This window comes from Balaenoptera borealis, assembly GCF_965194805.1.
Source record: "Balaenoptera borealis genome assembly, chromosome: 5".
NCBI classification, from domain to species: Eukaryota; Metazoa; Chordata; class Mammalia; order Artiodactyla; family Balaenopteridae; genus Balaenoptera; species Balaenoptera borealis.
The window spans coordinates 616,107-630,284 of record NC_138862.1 but is presented as its reverse complement, the minus strand read 5'-3'; the positions used below and the strand labels follow the sequence as shown (position 1 = coordinate 630,284).

Genomic DNA, 14,178 nt, shown 5'->3' with positions numbered 1-14,178 from the left:
TTCTGCGCTTCTTAAATTTTACATAAATGGTATCATCTGACACACGTTTTATTCTGAAACTTATCTTTGAGATTTATCCACATTGACTGAGTCATTTGGTAGCTCACTGGTTCATTTAACCATTTCCCGGCACACGTGCACACACACTTGCACACACAGATTTTTTTATCCATCATCCCATTGATGCATGTGGGGCTGTTTCCAAGTTTCCTTGTAAAAGCAAAGCCGTGATCAGCGTCCCTTGATGTGCATCCCCTGCCAAACACACAGCCCACAAACTGTCTATGGGACACACCTCAGGAACTTAACAAGGCTGAGGCATCAAGGGTCCCCAGAGCTGGATTCTTCCTCTGGCTCAGCCCCAGAGGAGCCTGGAGCCCTGTGCTCAGGACGCAAATATTCTGAGGGGAGGTGGGCTGTTCCAGCAGTGGGCAAGGGCTGGAAAAACTCACCTCATGGACTTGGGGAAGAGCCATATCTATGACCCAGTTTTAAAGGGATTGTTGTGTGGCCAGGTGGGTTGGCACTTTTCATTTAGTTTCTATTTAGTGAATTGAAATTCCCTTCTGTTATTCCCAAGGCTTAATAAAGTTGTGTTAATCGTTAAAAAAAAAAATTTATTTAATCCTCAGTGAAGTCCAAATTTTCAGGTCACATTACAATAAAACTGTAAATGAAAAATGAGAGTCAATAGAAAAATCCATCTCCTCAGAATTAAAAGCATTCTCTTAAGTAATGATCAGATCAAGGAGGAAATAAAAATAGGAAAAAATGATTATTGAAAGATAATGAAAATCAGAACACTATATATGTTATGACATCAGTACATTTAAAACTGTGTTTAGGCGGACTCTGGGAGGGCTCACGCCAAAGAGTACTTCCCAGAACTTCTGCTGCCAGTGTCCGTTTCCTCACGGTGAGACACAGCCACCCCTACCTCTGCAGGAGACCCTCCAACACTAGCAGGATTTCAGAGAGGATTTAACATGTAACGGGAAGAACTCTGCTCTCAGTTTGAAGACAGGGTTTTCGATCAGCAGTGGTCCCTTGGTATCATTAGATTGACTATTGATTCATTTTCTTCTACATCAGTCAAGATCTATCATCTGAGTTTCTGATGCTGCTGACTCTACGTCTCAACCTGGATGTTTTAAGAGCATTACAAACTGAGCAAGTCTGAAAATGAACTGGTGGATAAAAGTAATCATCTAAATTCTCCTCAGGAGAGGGCAGACAGCAGAAGCAAGAAGAACTACAATCCTGCAGCCTGTGGAACAAAAACCACATTCACAGAAAGATAGACAAGATGAAAAGGCAGAGGGCTATGTACCAGATGAAGGAAAGATAAAACCCTAGAAAAACAATTAAATGAAGTGGAGACAGGAAACCTTCCAGAAAAAGAATTCAGAAAAATGATAGTGAAGATGATCCAGGACCTCGGAAAAAGAATGGAGGCAAAGGTTGAGAAGATGCAAGAAATGTTTAATAAAGACCTAGAAGAATTAAAGAACAAACACCTAGAAGAATTAAAGAACAAACAAACAGAAATGAACAATACAATAACTGAAATGAAAACTACACTAGAAGGAATCAATAGCAGAATAACTGAGGCAGAAGAACGGATAAGTGACCTGGAAGACAGAATGGTGGAATTCACTGCTGCAGAACAGAATAAAGAAAAAAGAATGAAAAGAAATGAAGACAGCCTAAGAGACCTCTGGGACAACATTAAATGCACCACATTCACATTACAGGGGTCCCAGAAGGAGAAGAGAGAGAGAAGGGACCTGAGAAAATATTTGAAGAGATTATAGTTGAAAACTTCCCTAACATGGGAAAGGAAATAGCCACCCAAGTCCAGGAAGCACAGAGAGTCCCATACAGGATAAACCCAAGGAGAAACACGCCAAGACACATAGTAATCAAACTGACAAAAATTAAAGACAAATTATTGAAAGCAACAAGGGAAAAACGACAAATAACATACAAGGGAACTCCCATAAGGTTAACAGCTGATTTCTCAGCAGAAACTCTACAAGCCAGAAGTTGAGTGGCATGATATATTTAAAGTGATGAAAGGGAAGAACCTACAACCAAGATTACTCTACCCGGCAAGGATCTCATTCAGATTCGACGGAGAAATCAAAAGCTTCACAGACAAGCAAAAGTTAAGAGAATTCAGCACCACCAAATCAGCTCTACAACAAATGCTAAAGGAACTTCCCTAAGAGGGAAACACAAGAGAAGAAAAGGACCTACAAAAACAAACCCAAAACAATTCAGAAAATGGTAATAGGAACATACATATTGATAATTACCTTAAACGTGAATGGATTAAATGCTCCAACCAAAAGACACAGGCTTGCTGAATGGATACAAAAACAAGACCCATCTATATGCTGTCTATAAGAGATGCACTTCAGACCTAGAGACACATACAGACTGAAAAGTGAGGGGATGGAAAAAGACATTCCATGCAAATGGAAATCAAAAGAAAGCTGGAGTAGCAATACTCGTATCAGATAAAATAGACTTTAAAATAAAGAATGTTACAAGATACAAGGAAGGACACTACATAATGATCAAGGGATCAATCCAAGAAGAAGATATAACAATTATAAATTTATATGCACCCAACATAGGAGCACCTCAATACATAAGGCAACTGCTAACAGCTATAAAAGAGGAAATCGACAGTAACACAATAATAGTGGGGGACTTTAACACCTCACTTATACCAATGGACAGATCATCCAAACAGAAAATTAATAAGGAAACACATGCATTAAATGACACAATAGACCAGATAGATCTAATTGATATTTATAGCACATTCATTCCAAAAACAGCAGATTACACTTTCTTCTCAAGTGCACATGGAACATTCTCCTGGATAGATCACATCTTGGGTCACAAATCAAGCCTCAGTAAATTTAAGAAAATTGAAATCATATCAAGCATCTTTTCTGACCACAATGTTATGAGATTAGAAATCAATTACAGGGGAAAAAACGTAAAAACAACAAACACATGGAGGCTAAACAATACGTTACTAAATAGCCAAGAGATCACTGAAGAAATCAAAAAATACCTAGAGACAAATTACAACAAAAACATGACAATCCAAAACCTATGGGATGCAGCAAAAGCAGTTCTAAGAGGGAAGTTTATAGCTATACAAGCCTACCTCAAGAAACAAGAAAAATCTCAAATAAACAATCTAACCTTACACCTAAAGGAACTAGAGAAAGAAGAACAAACAAAACCCAAAGTTAGCAGAAGGAAAGAAATCATAAAGATAAGAGTAGAAATAAATGAAATAGAAACAAAGAAAACAATAGCAAAGATCAATAAAACTAAAAGCTGGTTCTTTGAGAAGATAAACAAAATTGATAAACCATTAGCCAAACTCATCAAGAAAAAGAGGGAGAGGACTCAAATCAATAAAATTAGAAATGAAAAAGGAGAAGTTACAACAGACACCGCAGAAATACAAAGCATCCTAAGAGACTACTACAAGCAACTCTATGCCAATAAAATGGACAACCTGGAAGAAATGAACAAATTCTTAGAAAGGTATAACCTTCCAAGACTGAACCAGGAAGAAACAGAAAATATGAACAGACCAATCACAAGTAATGAAATTGAAACTGTGATTAAAAATCTTCCAACAAACAAAAGTCCAGGACCAGATGGCTTCACAGGTGAATTCTATCAAACATTTAGAGAAGAGCTAACACCAATCCTTCTCAAACTGTTCCAAAAAAATTGTAGAGGAAGGAACACTCCCAAACTCATTCTATGAGGCCACCATCACCCTGATACCAAAACCAGACAAAGACACTACAAAAAAAGAAAATTACAGACCAATATCACTGATGAATATAGATGCAAAAATCCTCAACAAAATACTAGCAAACAGAATCCAACAATACAGTAAAAGGATCATACACCATGATCAAGTGGGATTTATCCCAGGGATGCAAGGATTCTTCAACATATGCAAATCAATCAATGTGATACACCATATTAACAAACTGAAGAATAAAAACCATATGACCATCTCAATAGATGCAAAAAGAGCTTTTGACAAAATTCAAAATTCATTTATGATAAAAACTCTCCAGAAAATGGGCATAGACGGAACCTTCCTCAACATAATAAAGGCCATATATGACAAACCCACAGCAAACATCATTCTCAATGGTGAAAAACTGAAAGCATTTCCTCTAAGATCAGGAACAAGACAAGGATGTCCATTCTCACCACTATTATTCAACATAGTTTTGGAAGTCCTAGCCACGGCAATCAGAGAAGAAAAAGAAATAAAAGGAATACAAATTGGAAAAGAAGAAGTAAAACTGTCACTGTTTCCAGATGACATGTCACTATACATAGAAAATCCTAAAGATGCCACCAGAAAACTACTAGAGCTAATCAATGAATTTGGTAGAGTTGCAGGATACAAAATTTATGCACAGAAATCTCTTGCATTCCTATACACTAATGATGAAAAATCTGAAAGAGAAATTAAGGAAACACTCCCATTTACCACTGCAACAAAAAGAATAAAATACCTAGGAATAAACCTACCTACGGAGACAAAAGACCTGTATGCAGAAAACTATAAGACACTGATGAAAGAAATTAGAGATGATACAAACAGATGGAGAGATATACCATGTTCTTGGATTGGAAGAATCAACACTGTGAAAATGACTATACTACCCAAAGCAATCTACAGATTCAGTGCAATCCCTATCAAATTACCAATGGCATTTTTACAGAACTAGAACAAAAAGTCTTAAAATTTGTAGGGAGACACAAAAGACCCTGAATAGCCAAAGCAATCTTGAGGGAAAAAAAACAGAGCGGGAGGAATCAGACTCCCTGACTTCAGACTATACTACAAAGTTACAGTCATCAAGACAATATGGTACTGGCACAAAAACAGAAATATAGGTCAATGGAAAAGGATAGAAAGCCCAGAGATAAATCCACACACCTATGGTCAACTAATCTATGAAGAAGGAGGCAAGGATATACAATGGAGAAAAGACAGTCTCTTCAATAAGTGGTGCTGGGAAAACTGGACAGCTACATGTAAAAGAATTAAATTAGAACACTCCCTAACACCATACACAAAAATAAACTCAAAATGGATTAGAGACCTAAATGTAAGACCAGACACTATAAAACTCTTAGAGGAAAACAGGAAGAACACTCTTTGCCATAAATCACAGCAAGATCTTTTCTGATCCACCTCCTAGAGTAATGGAAATGAAACCAAAAATAAACAAATGGGACCTAATGAAACTTAAGAGCTTTTGCAAAGCAAAGGAAACTACAAACAGGATGAAAAGACAACCCTCAGAATGGGAGAAAATATTTGCAAATGAATCAATGCGCAAAGGATTAATCTCCAAAATATATAAACAGCTCATGCAGCTCAATACTAAAAAAACAAACAACCCACTCCAAAAATGGGCAGAAGACCTAAATAGACATTTCTCCAAAGAAGACATACAGATGGCCAAGAAGCACATGAAAAGCTGCTCAACATCACTAATAATTAGAGAAATGCAAATCAAAACTACAATGAGGTATCACCTCACACCAGTTAGAATGGGCATCATCAGAAAATCTACAAACAACAAATGCTGGAGAGGGTGTGGAGAAAAGGGAACCCTCTTGCACTGTTGGTGGGAATGTAAACTGATACAGCCACTATGCAGAACAGTATGGAGGTTCCATAAAAAACTAAAAATAGAATTACCATATGACCCAGCAATCCCACTACTGGGCATATACCCAGAGAAAACCATAATTCAAAAAGACACATGCACCCCAATGTTCATTGCAGCACTATTTACAATAGCCAGGTCATGGAAGCAACCTAAATGCCCATCGACAGAAGAATGGATAAAGAAGTTGTGGTACATATATACAATGGAATATTACTCAGCCATAAAAAGGAACAAAATTGGGTCATTTGTAGAGACGTGGATGGATCTAGAGACTCTCATACAGAGTGATGTAAGTCAGAAAGAGAAAAACAAATATCATATAATAACGCATATATGTGGAGCCTAGAACAATGGTACAGATGAACCAGTTTGCAGGGCAGAAATAGAGACACAGATGTAGAGAACAAACGTACGGACACCAAGGGGGAAAAGTGGTGGGTGGGTGTGGTGAATTGGGAGATTGGGATTGACATATATACACTAATATGTATAAAATGGATAACTAATAAGAACCTGCTGCATAAAAAAATAAATTAAATTAAATTAAAAAAAAATTTTAAATCCCTGTATTTAGAGGGACCTCCCTGCTGGCACAGTGGTTAAGAATCCGCCTGCCAATGCAGGGGACATGGGTTCAAGCTTTGGTCCGGGAAGATTCCACATGCTGTGGAGCAAGGAAGCCTGTGCACCACAACTACTGGGCCTGCACTCTAGAGCCTGCGAGCCACAACTACTGAGCCTGCGAGCCACAACTACTGAGCCCACGTGCCTCAACTACTGAAGCCCACGCGCCTAGATGCCATGCTCTGCAACAAGAGAAGCCATGCAATGAGCAGCCCGTGCACCACAACAAAGAGTAGCCCCCGCTCACCACAACTAGAGAAAACCTGCGTGCAGCAACAAAGACCCAACGCAGCCAAAAAATAAATTTAAAAAAAATGCTTTATAAAACAAATAACTGTATTTAGAGTGAAATTAGTAACTTAAATCCTTTAATTACTTCTAAAACATCACCAAAAAATTAAACATTCATATGGGAATGAACTCTTGAAGAAAGAAAAAGTTAGAAAACAATAAAAATGGCAGCAGAAATAAACTCGACACAGCTCTATGGAAAGTCCAATAAGATAGCGAAACTGTGGAAAGCTACTTTAGAGAAACAGAAAACATAAAGGAATAAAATTGGAAATAAGAAAAGTGATATAAGAATGACTAGGAAGATAATGTTTAAATTATAAAAGTATTGATATTATGTACAATTGAATATTAATTGAAAATTTTAATAAAAGGAGAGATCATCTGGGAAATTATTTTAAATGACTCAGAAGTAGAAAACCTAAATGGACCAATAAGCAAAAAAGAAAAACCTAGAAGTTACAGAATAATTATGCTGCAAAGGGCTGCAGGCCTGGGTGATTGGTTGGTGAGTGAGTTCTTTCAAGTTCCCAAACAATCCCTACATCGTATAAATGAGGTTGGAACACTGAAAAAATTAAAAGATGCTTGACTATTAAGGTTATAAATTGTCACAACTCTGATATCAAATCCCTGCAAAGACAACCCACAGAAAGAAAACTGTAGCCCAGATTCATGTAGGAACAGGGTCCAGAGATCCTAAGCAAAGCCCCAGCCAAACAGATGCCACAACTGACACAGCTCAGGCCCAGGACCCACGGGGTCTCTCAACGAAGCAGCATAACAAGACCCCACAGACGAGCTGCGAGAAGCAGCTGAGGGCACTTCTGCCGATGCCAAAACGAGGTCATAAAAATTTAACAAAATGAGCCGTTTCTCAATTCTTTTTTTTTGTTCTTTAAAAATAAGGACTACTTCCCCAGCACCCAGACTGCACCCAGACGGCATTCCCCTGACCCCTGGGCAGACAGGGCCATTCTCTGCCCACCACCCGCCAGGAGGGTAGGGGAGGCTGCCAAGGCCAAAGGTCCTGGACGTTCTGAGGAACAAAGACAAAGACAGAAACAAGGGCATGAGCTGCCAACCTCGTTTAAAATGATCGTTTGGAAACAGAGCAACTACAGACTTAGAAAACATAGGAGAATGAACTGAAAAACTTAGCAGAATAAAACACCTTATGAACGGGCTGGATATAGGATAAATATCTACAAATCAACAGCTTTCCGAAACATAGCAACACTGATAACCGAAAATACAATGGAAAAAGAATTCCCATCCATGATTGCAACAAGTAACATAAAGTGCTCCAGGAATAAACTAATTAATGGGAAAGATTTATGTGTGAGAAATGTCTAAAGAGACTTGAAGAAACAGAAAATAGCTTAATAAAACTGCAGTAGATGAAATCATCCTCTGGGCAAATGTAAGCAGAAGAAATGTGAAAAAATTACCCCTGCCTTCTGAGCCAGTGATTCTACTTTTAGGAAAACATACCCTAAGGAAATAACCCTAAATATAAAGTATTTTGCTGTGGTATTTACCTCAGGGTAAGAAAAAAGAACTGTCATTTCAAACATAAAAAGAGTTCTTTAAATTGTGGTTCATCTGATTTTTGGAATATTACACAGCCATTTGAAATATATTTATAACAATACAGAAACAGCTACATCACGGTGTTAAAGGGAAAGAGGGGGAGAGATACTCAGAAACTACTGAAACCACCTGACGCTCCACCCAGGACAAGGAGTCCAGGCACCAGCGGAGGCTCCGTGACTCGAGGGGCTCGGGGACCAGCATGGTCTGAAGGAATAAGGCCCAGGAGGGAGGGGCTGGGACGGTCAAGGCCGCCCCCGCCTCTGTCCCTTGGCTCATGTGTGCCATATGCTCGAAGCGGCCCCAGGAGCCCCCGGTGTGGCCTGGCTCAGCTCCCACGGGTAAGGCCGTGCACTGGGAAGGTGCAGGGTGTCGAGGCCGCAGCCTTTTGGAGAGGGTCCCAGTGTCCTCTTCAACGTTTCAACTGCACGCGGCCTTTGACCTAAGGGCTTCCCGACAGCTACCCCTCGGCAGGCCGCCGATGCACACGTGAGGCCATCCGCGGTCACAGGGAGCTGGAAAGGCGCTGCTGCCGTGGGGTCCAGGCTGAAGGGCTTGTGGTGAGCCCACAGGGAACAGTGTACCCTCCAGGAGAGGGCCGATGGGCAACGACAGCAAGATGGACGGTCGGGGAGATCAACGTGTAGAACGGCTCAGCCCCACTTATGTCAACCAAAAGGATCCCTAGACACACACACATGGCCACCGACAAGGTCAGGGAGACGCCGAGTAGACGCTGACAGCGGCCGCCTCTGGGAGCGGGGCCAGGGGCTCAGGCCCAGCCTTGGGGTACTCATGTTCCCTGAGTGACGCCGGTAAATGAGAAAAACGGGTTTTCAGAGCACATCCTGTTTGGAATGCAGACAGTGAGCCGCTGCTGCGGGCAGCTCTCTTCCGTCTGTACCTTGAGCTGCTCGCAGGAACTCCTGCTGGTTCTCCAAGTCCAGCCCCAAGGCCAAGGCCACACCCTCTGCCGAAGGCTGAACCCTGGGCATGGAGGTGACCCTGAGGATGGCTGGGGCCCACGCCCTGCAGCTGAGGCTCCAAGGCTTCTCTGTGGAAGGCCTGGTGGCCGCGGGCTGGCCAGGGGCTGGGGCTCCTCCTAAGACTGCTGTCCGGCAGGATCTGGGCCTGCCCACAGGCGGGGTGCTGGCCACGGTCCCGGAGACTCCGGGCCGACTTGGAGTGTGACGGGGAACAGCCCAGCCTGAGCGAGGGCCTGCGCCTCGCCCGCAGCCCACCCTTCCGGCCCGGTGAGGCGGGGAGTGAGGGAGGGCCCAGCGAGCCTGTCCCCGGCTGACCGCGTGGATGGCTCTGAGCCCTGAGGCTAGGCCCTGGCACAACTCAATTCTTGGGATGAAGGGTGACAGAGCGGCACAAGGCAGGTGACTCTTGACAGTTGCCCCAGTGCAGACGAGGCCTTGGGACCAGTGCCTCATGAGCCACCGTGCACGAGGCGTCCCTCGTAGGCTGCGAAGGCGGCACGGACCCTCTGCAGGCGTCACATGTGGGACACAGCACCGTGAGGCCAGCCCCTCCTCAGCAAGTGCCCGGGGACAAGTGTGTGCCTTGACCACCGGCAGGAGCTCAGGACACGGGCCCCCAGGTTTCTCCAGCTGCCCCTCCTTTACCCTCCATCCCCCCACGAGGAACCCCTGCTTATCTGAGCTCCTTCCTCAAGGCCCCCTGAGGCTGAAGGTGTGGAGATGCCGTGAGGGACCCTTGCACCCTGGGGACACACTCGCTCACGGGGCCCTGCGCCCACAAGCTGCGTGCAGGAGGCTGATGGGTGACGGCACCACCTTCCACGTGGGTCTGCTTGCTCAGGGTGGCAGCAGGCGTGCGGTGGACTCCAGGAGGCGACCCCACAACGGAGGTCCCCGGAGCAGCCCGCGCATCCTGCTGCAGAACTGGCAGCAGCTCAACTGCTTCCAGAAGGAAAGGAAAACATCTCAGGCCCAGTCGAACGGCTCACCCCAAGAGAGGCGGGTCCACGGGCGCGGGCACCCCGAGGCGAGGGCTGGGGTGTGGACTCTGCCCGCCCTGCTGGGCAGTGAGTGATCGCCGCCTTGGGGACAAGGAGGCTGCCCGGTCAGGGGCCCACCGTCCACATCCCGACCACTCAGGCCAAGGCCAGGGCTCCAAGCACGCCCTAAATCATACTCCACGCGTGAAAACGTTTACAGCACAGCCAACTAATTCCACAGAAAGCGCCGCGGCCTCCGGAGCGGCTCCCACAGGGCGCGCTGCTTCACGGCTCCTCCCTCACCTCCTGCCCGTGACGCTGCAGGTCCTACCTCCCCGGCGCCCTTCCCGCCCCGGCTGCGGACCCGCCTGAGGACACAGGCCCGGGCTCACCTGCACTGCCAGCGGAGCAGGCCTCGGGGCAGGCAGGCGCCTTGGGCATGAGCAGGCCGCAGCCCCCGCGCCCGCAGCTCTCCTGGCAGCTCTCACTGAGCAGCCGCTTCAGCATCTGGTTCTCCTTCACGAGGCGCACCGGCTTCTTGAGGTCCGCGTTCTCGCTCATGAGCCTGTTCGTCAGCTCGCTGCCCTCAGCCATGGCCGTGTCCTCAGGGCTCATGTGCGGGCCGTGGCCCCATGGAGGTGGGAATCCGGAGCCCAGGGGCGCCCCAGAAACACCAGGAGCCCGGAGTTCCACACGCCTGGCCTTCCGCAGCCTTGTGATGTCGCCCTTAAAGCAGCGGCGCCCCGCGGCCACGAGGGAGCGGAGGGGAGGGGGCGCCTGCGGCCTCGCGGGACGGACACCCCAGCGCAGGGAACAGCGCAGGCCGAGGCCCAGACAGGAATGTTCTGGCATGTCCCAGGAACAGCCAGAGCTCTGGGCCGCACCCCTGAGGGAGAGGAGGCCGTGGACGCAAGGAAGGCGGGCCGGGGAGCCCCCCAACGGCCCCCGCGGCCCGCACAGCTCCAGCGGGCTCGAGGGGCTGGCAGTTGGAGGCCACCTGCCGACCACACTTCCCTGGTCCAGAGGGTCCGGGCGGCACGTCAGTGTCCCCACACAGACCACCAGCACTGAGTGTCGGGGACACGGACCATTACCGGACCTGAGGAGCCCTGGCCAGGGCCCAGGGCCGTCCGGACCACCCACCCACATGCAGAGTCCTGCCAGATTCCAGTCCTTGGTCAGGGTGACCTCCGTGAACCCCCCACTCCCACTAACTACCCGGGAGGCGCACAAACCCAGCACTGTCTCCTGGCTCCAAAGGCCGCAGCCGGGTCGCCTGCGTCTCCGCCTGAGGACACAGCCCAGAAGAGGAGCAGCGTCTTCTCTCCCCTTCAGCCGACGCCTCGACGCCTCGAGGGCAGGGGGAGGGGGAGGAGCCTCCAGGCAGAACGCAGCCCTGCCTCCCCAGACTCACAGCTTAGCGTATCGTCGCCCACCCAGTCTTGGGGGGGATCTGCGAAGGGCTGCATGCCGAGACAGAGCTGACAGGACGGCGGGAACGTGGACAGCGCCCACTGAGGAAGGCCCCAGGGCAGATGTCCCGCCAGCCTCCTGAGAACAGGGCGGGGGGGGTGAGGAGCTCCCCTCCACCGGCCCCTCCCCTCGCATTTACAGTGCCATTTCTTTCCCCCCACAAGAAAACCCTCTCCAGGTGGTACCCTCCAGCCAGGGACCTGGGAACATCCTGCCAGTTTCTGATCATGATGCACTTCCCTTCTAACACATCACTGGATTCAACTTCTAATATTTTAAGTATTTTCTATGTTCGTGAGGGAAATTGATCTGTATCTCCTTTTCTTGTAATGTCCTGGTCTGGTTTTGCTATCAAGGTCATATTGACCTTATACAATGAGTTGCAAAGTGTTCCCTCCTCCATTTTCTGGATGTTGTGTTACATTGCTATTTCTCTCTTAAATGGTTGATAAATTCACCAGCAAAGCCATGTGAGCTTAAAGTTTTCTTCCAGGAAAGCTTTTAGTTTCTGATTCAATTTCTTAAATAGATATAAAATCACTTACATTTTCCATTTCTTCTCATGCCCATCTAGATAACAACCGTGTCTTTTGAGGAATTTGTCCACATCATCTACCTTGTGGAGTACTGGCATTACACAGCTCGTATTTCCTTATTATCTTCTCTGAGGTGTCATGCCTCTGAGGACAAATAGGTCCAGCCGAGGCAGAAAACCAAATGTGAAAGTGCAGAAACAGTGTTAGCAGGTTTTTGCAGGAGCATGTAAAGCAGATCATGTGGGAACCATGTGATCCAGGGAGAAGGGTGGCCAGGCTTAGGGGGCAGGCTGGACGACTTACTTCTGCAGGATCTACAGTGAGGTACCCTTTTGCATTCCCGATATAGGTTGTTTTCTTTCTTACTTGGTCAGACTAGAGGCTTGTTACTTTTCTCAAAGCATCAACTTTTGGTTTCACTGATCTTCTTTTATGTTTTCTGTAGCATTTGACTTCTACCCTTTTGTCTGGTATATCCTTCCTTCTACTTACTTTGGTTTTAAGATTTTTAAGATGGACACTTAAATCATTGATTTTAAACCTTATCTACAGCATGAATATGTAAGCCTGTAAACATTTCTCTAAGCACTGCTTTAGCTACATCCCACAAATTTTGATGTCATGTTTTTATTTTCATTCAGCTTGAAATATTTTCTAATTCCCCTTGTGCTTTTATTTTTTACTATAGATGATTTAGAAGTGTATTGTTTCATTTCCAAATATTTGGGATTTTCTAAGTCTTTTTGTCACTGATTTCTAATTTAACTCCACAGTGGTCACAGTACACTCTGTACAGTTTCAATCCTTTTGAATTTCTTGAGACTTGTCTCATGATCCAGCATATGGCCTATCTTAGTGAATGAGCACTAGGAAAGAATGCTGGGAGCTGTACAGATGCCAATTCCTCAAGTTGGTTGAAGGTTTTGTCTACAGTTGCTGAGACAAGTATTACAGTCTCCCACTTCAATTGTGTATTTGTCTAATTCTTTCTTTAGTCCCACCAGTTTTTACTTCGTGTACTTTGAAGCTCTGTTATTAGGTGCCCATACATTTAAGATTGCTATGCCTTCTTGATGAATTGACATTTTTATTGTTAGTAAATGTCTTTTTATTTCTGGTACTGTTCCTTTTCCTGAAATGTACTGATATTAATATAGCACTTTTTCTTATTTGTGTTTTTATGTTATGTATTTTTCTAAACTTTCACTAAAATCCTGTCTGTATCTTTATACTAAAAATTTCTATGGACAACATTGATGGGTCATGCTTTTTCATCCAATGTTAACAATCTCTGGTTAAAGTCTCTGCCTTTTAACCAGAGTGCTTGGCCTTTACAGTTAATAAAATTATTTAAATGGTTGGTGTATTAGTCTTCTAGGGCTGCCATAACAAACCACCACAGACTGCGTGGCTTAAACAACATTTATTTTCTTACAGTTCTGGAAGCTAGAAGTCCAAGACAAGGGTACTGGCAGGGCTGGTCCCTCCTGTGGCCTCTCTCCTCATGTACAGACGACCGCCCACCCTGGGTCCTCATGTGGTCTTTCCTCTGTGTGTGTGTTCCTGGTGTCTCTCTCTCTTACAAGGACACAAGTTCTACTGGATCAGGGACCCACCCTTAGGACCTCATTTAACCTTAATTATCTTCTTAAAGGCCCCATCTCCAGATGCAGTATCATATGAATTTGGAGTGGGGGGGCACAATTCAGTCCATAAGAGTTGGGTTTAAGTCTATTATATTATTTGTTTTCTATTTGTCCCATCTGTCCTTTGTTCTTCTTTTTCTCACCTTCTTTTATTTTAGGAGGGTTATTTTACCTCCTTTATTAGTTTACCAGCTGTACTTCTTTCTTTTTTAGTGGTTTCCTCTAGGGTTTACAGTAGGTTTCTTCTGCTTATCACAGTCTACCTTTACATAGCATACCACTTTATACACGAGGTAGGAGCC

General features: G+C 45.1%; 1 protein-coding gene across 3 annotated transcripts in view; it reads right to left on the bottom strand.

Annotated features, from left to right (window-relative positions):
- Positions 1 to 14,178, bottom strand: part of SPATC1L (spermatogenesis and centriole associated 1 like) — a gene marked incomplete at its 5' end in the record, with an annotated part of 45,918 nt that overhangs the window by 10,341 nt on the left and 21,399 nt on the right. Inside the window, one exon of one of the 3 annotated variants that reach the window (XM_082393646.1) lies at positions 10,614 to 10,815. The exons of the other annotated variants lie outside the window; for them this stretch is intronic. Coding sequence (XP_082249772.1) covers positions 10,614 to 10,815 — 202 coding nt within the window. Of the gene's footprint in view, positions 1 to 10,613; positions 10,816 to 14,178 lie in introns of those variants that run through there. 3 annotated transcript variants of the gene reach the window in all.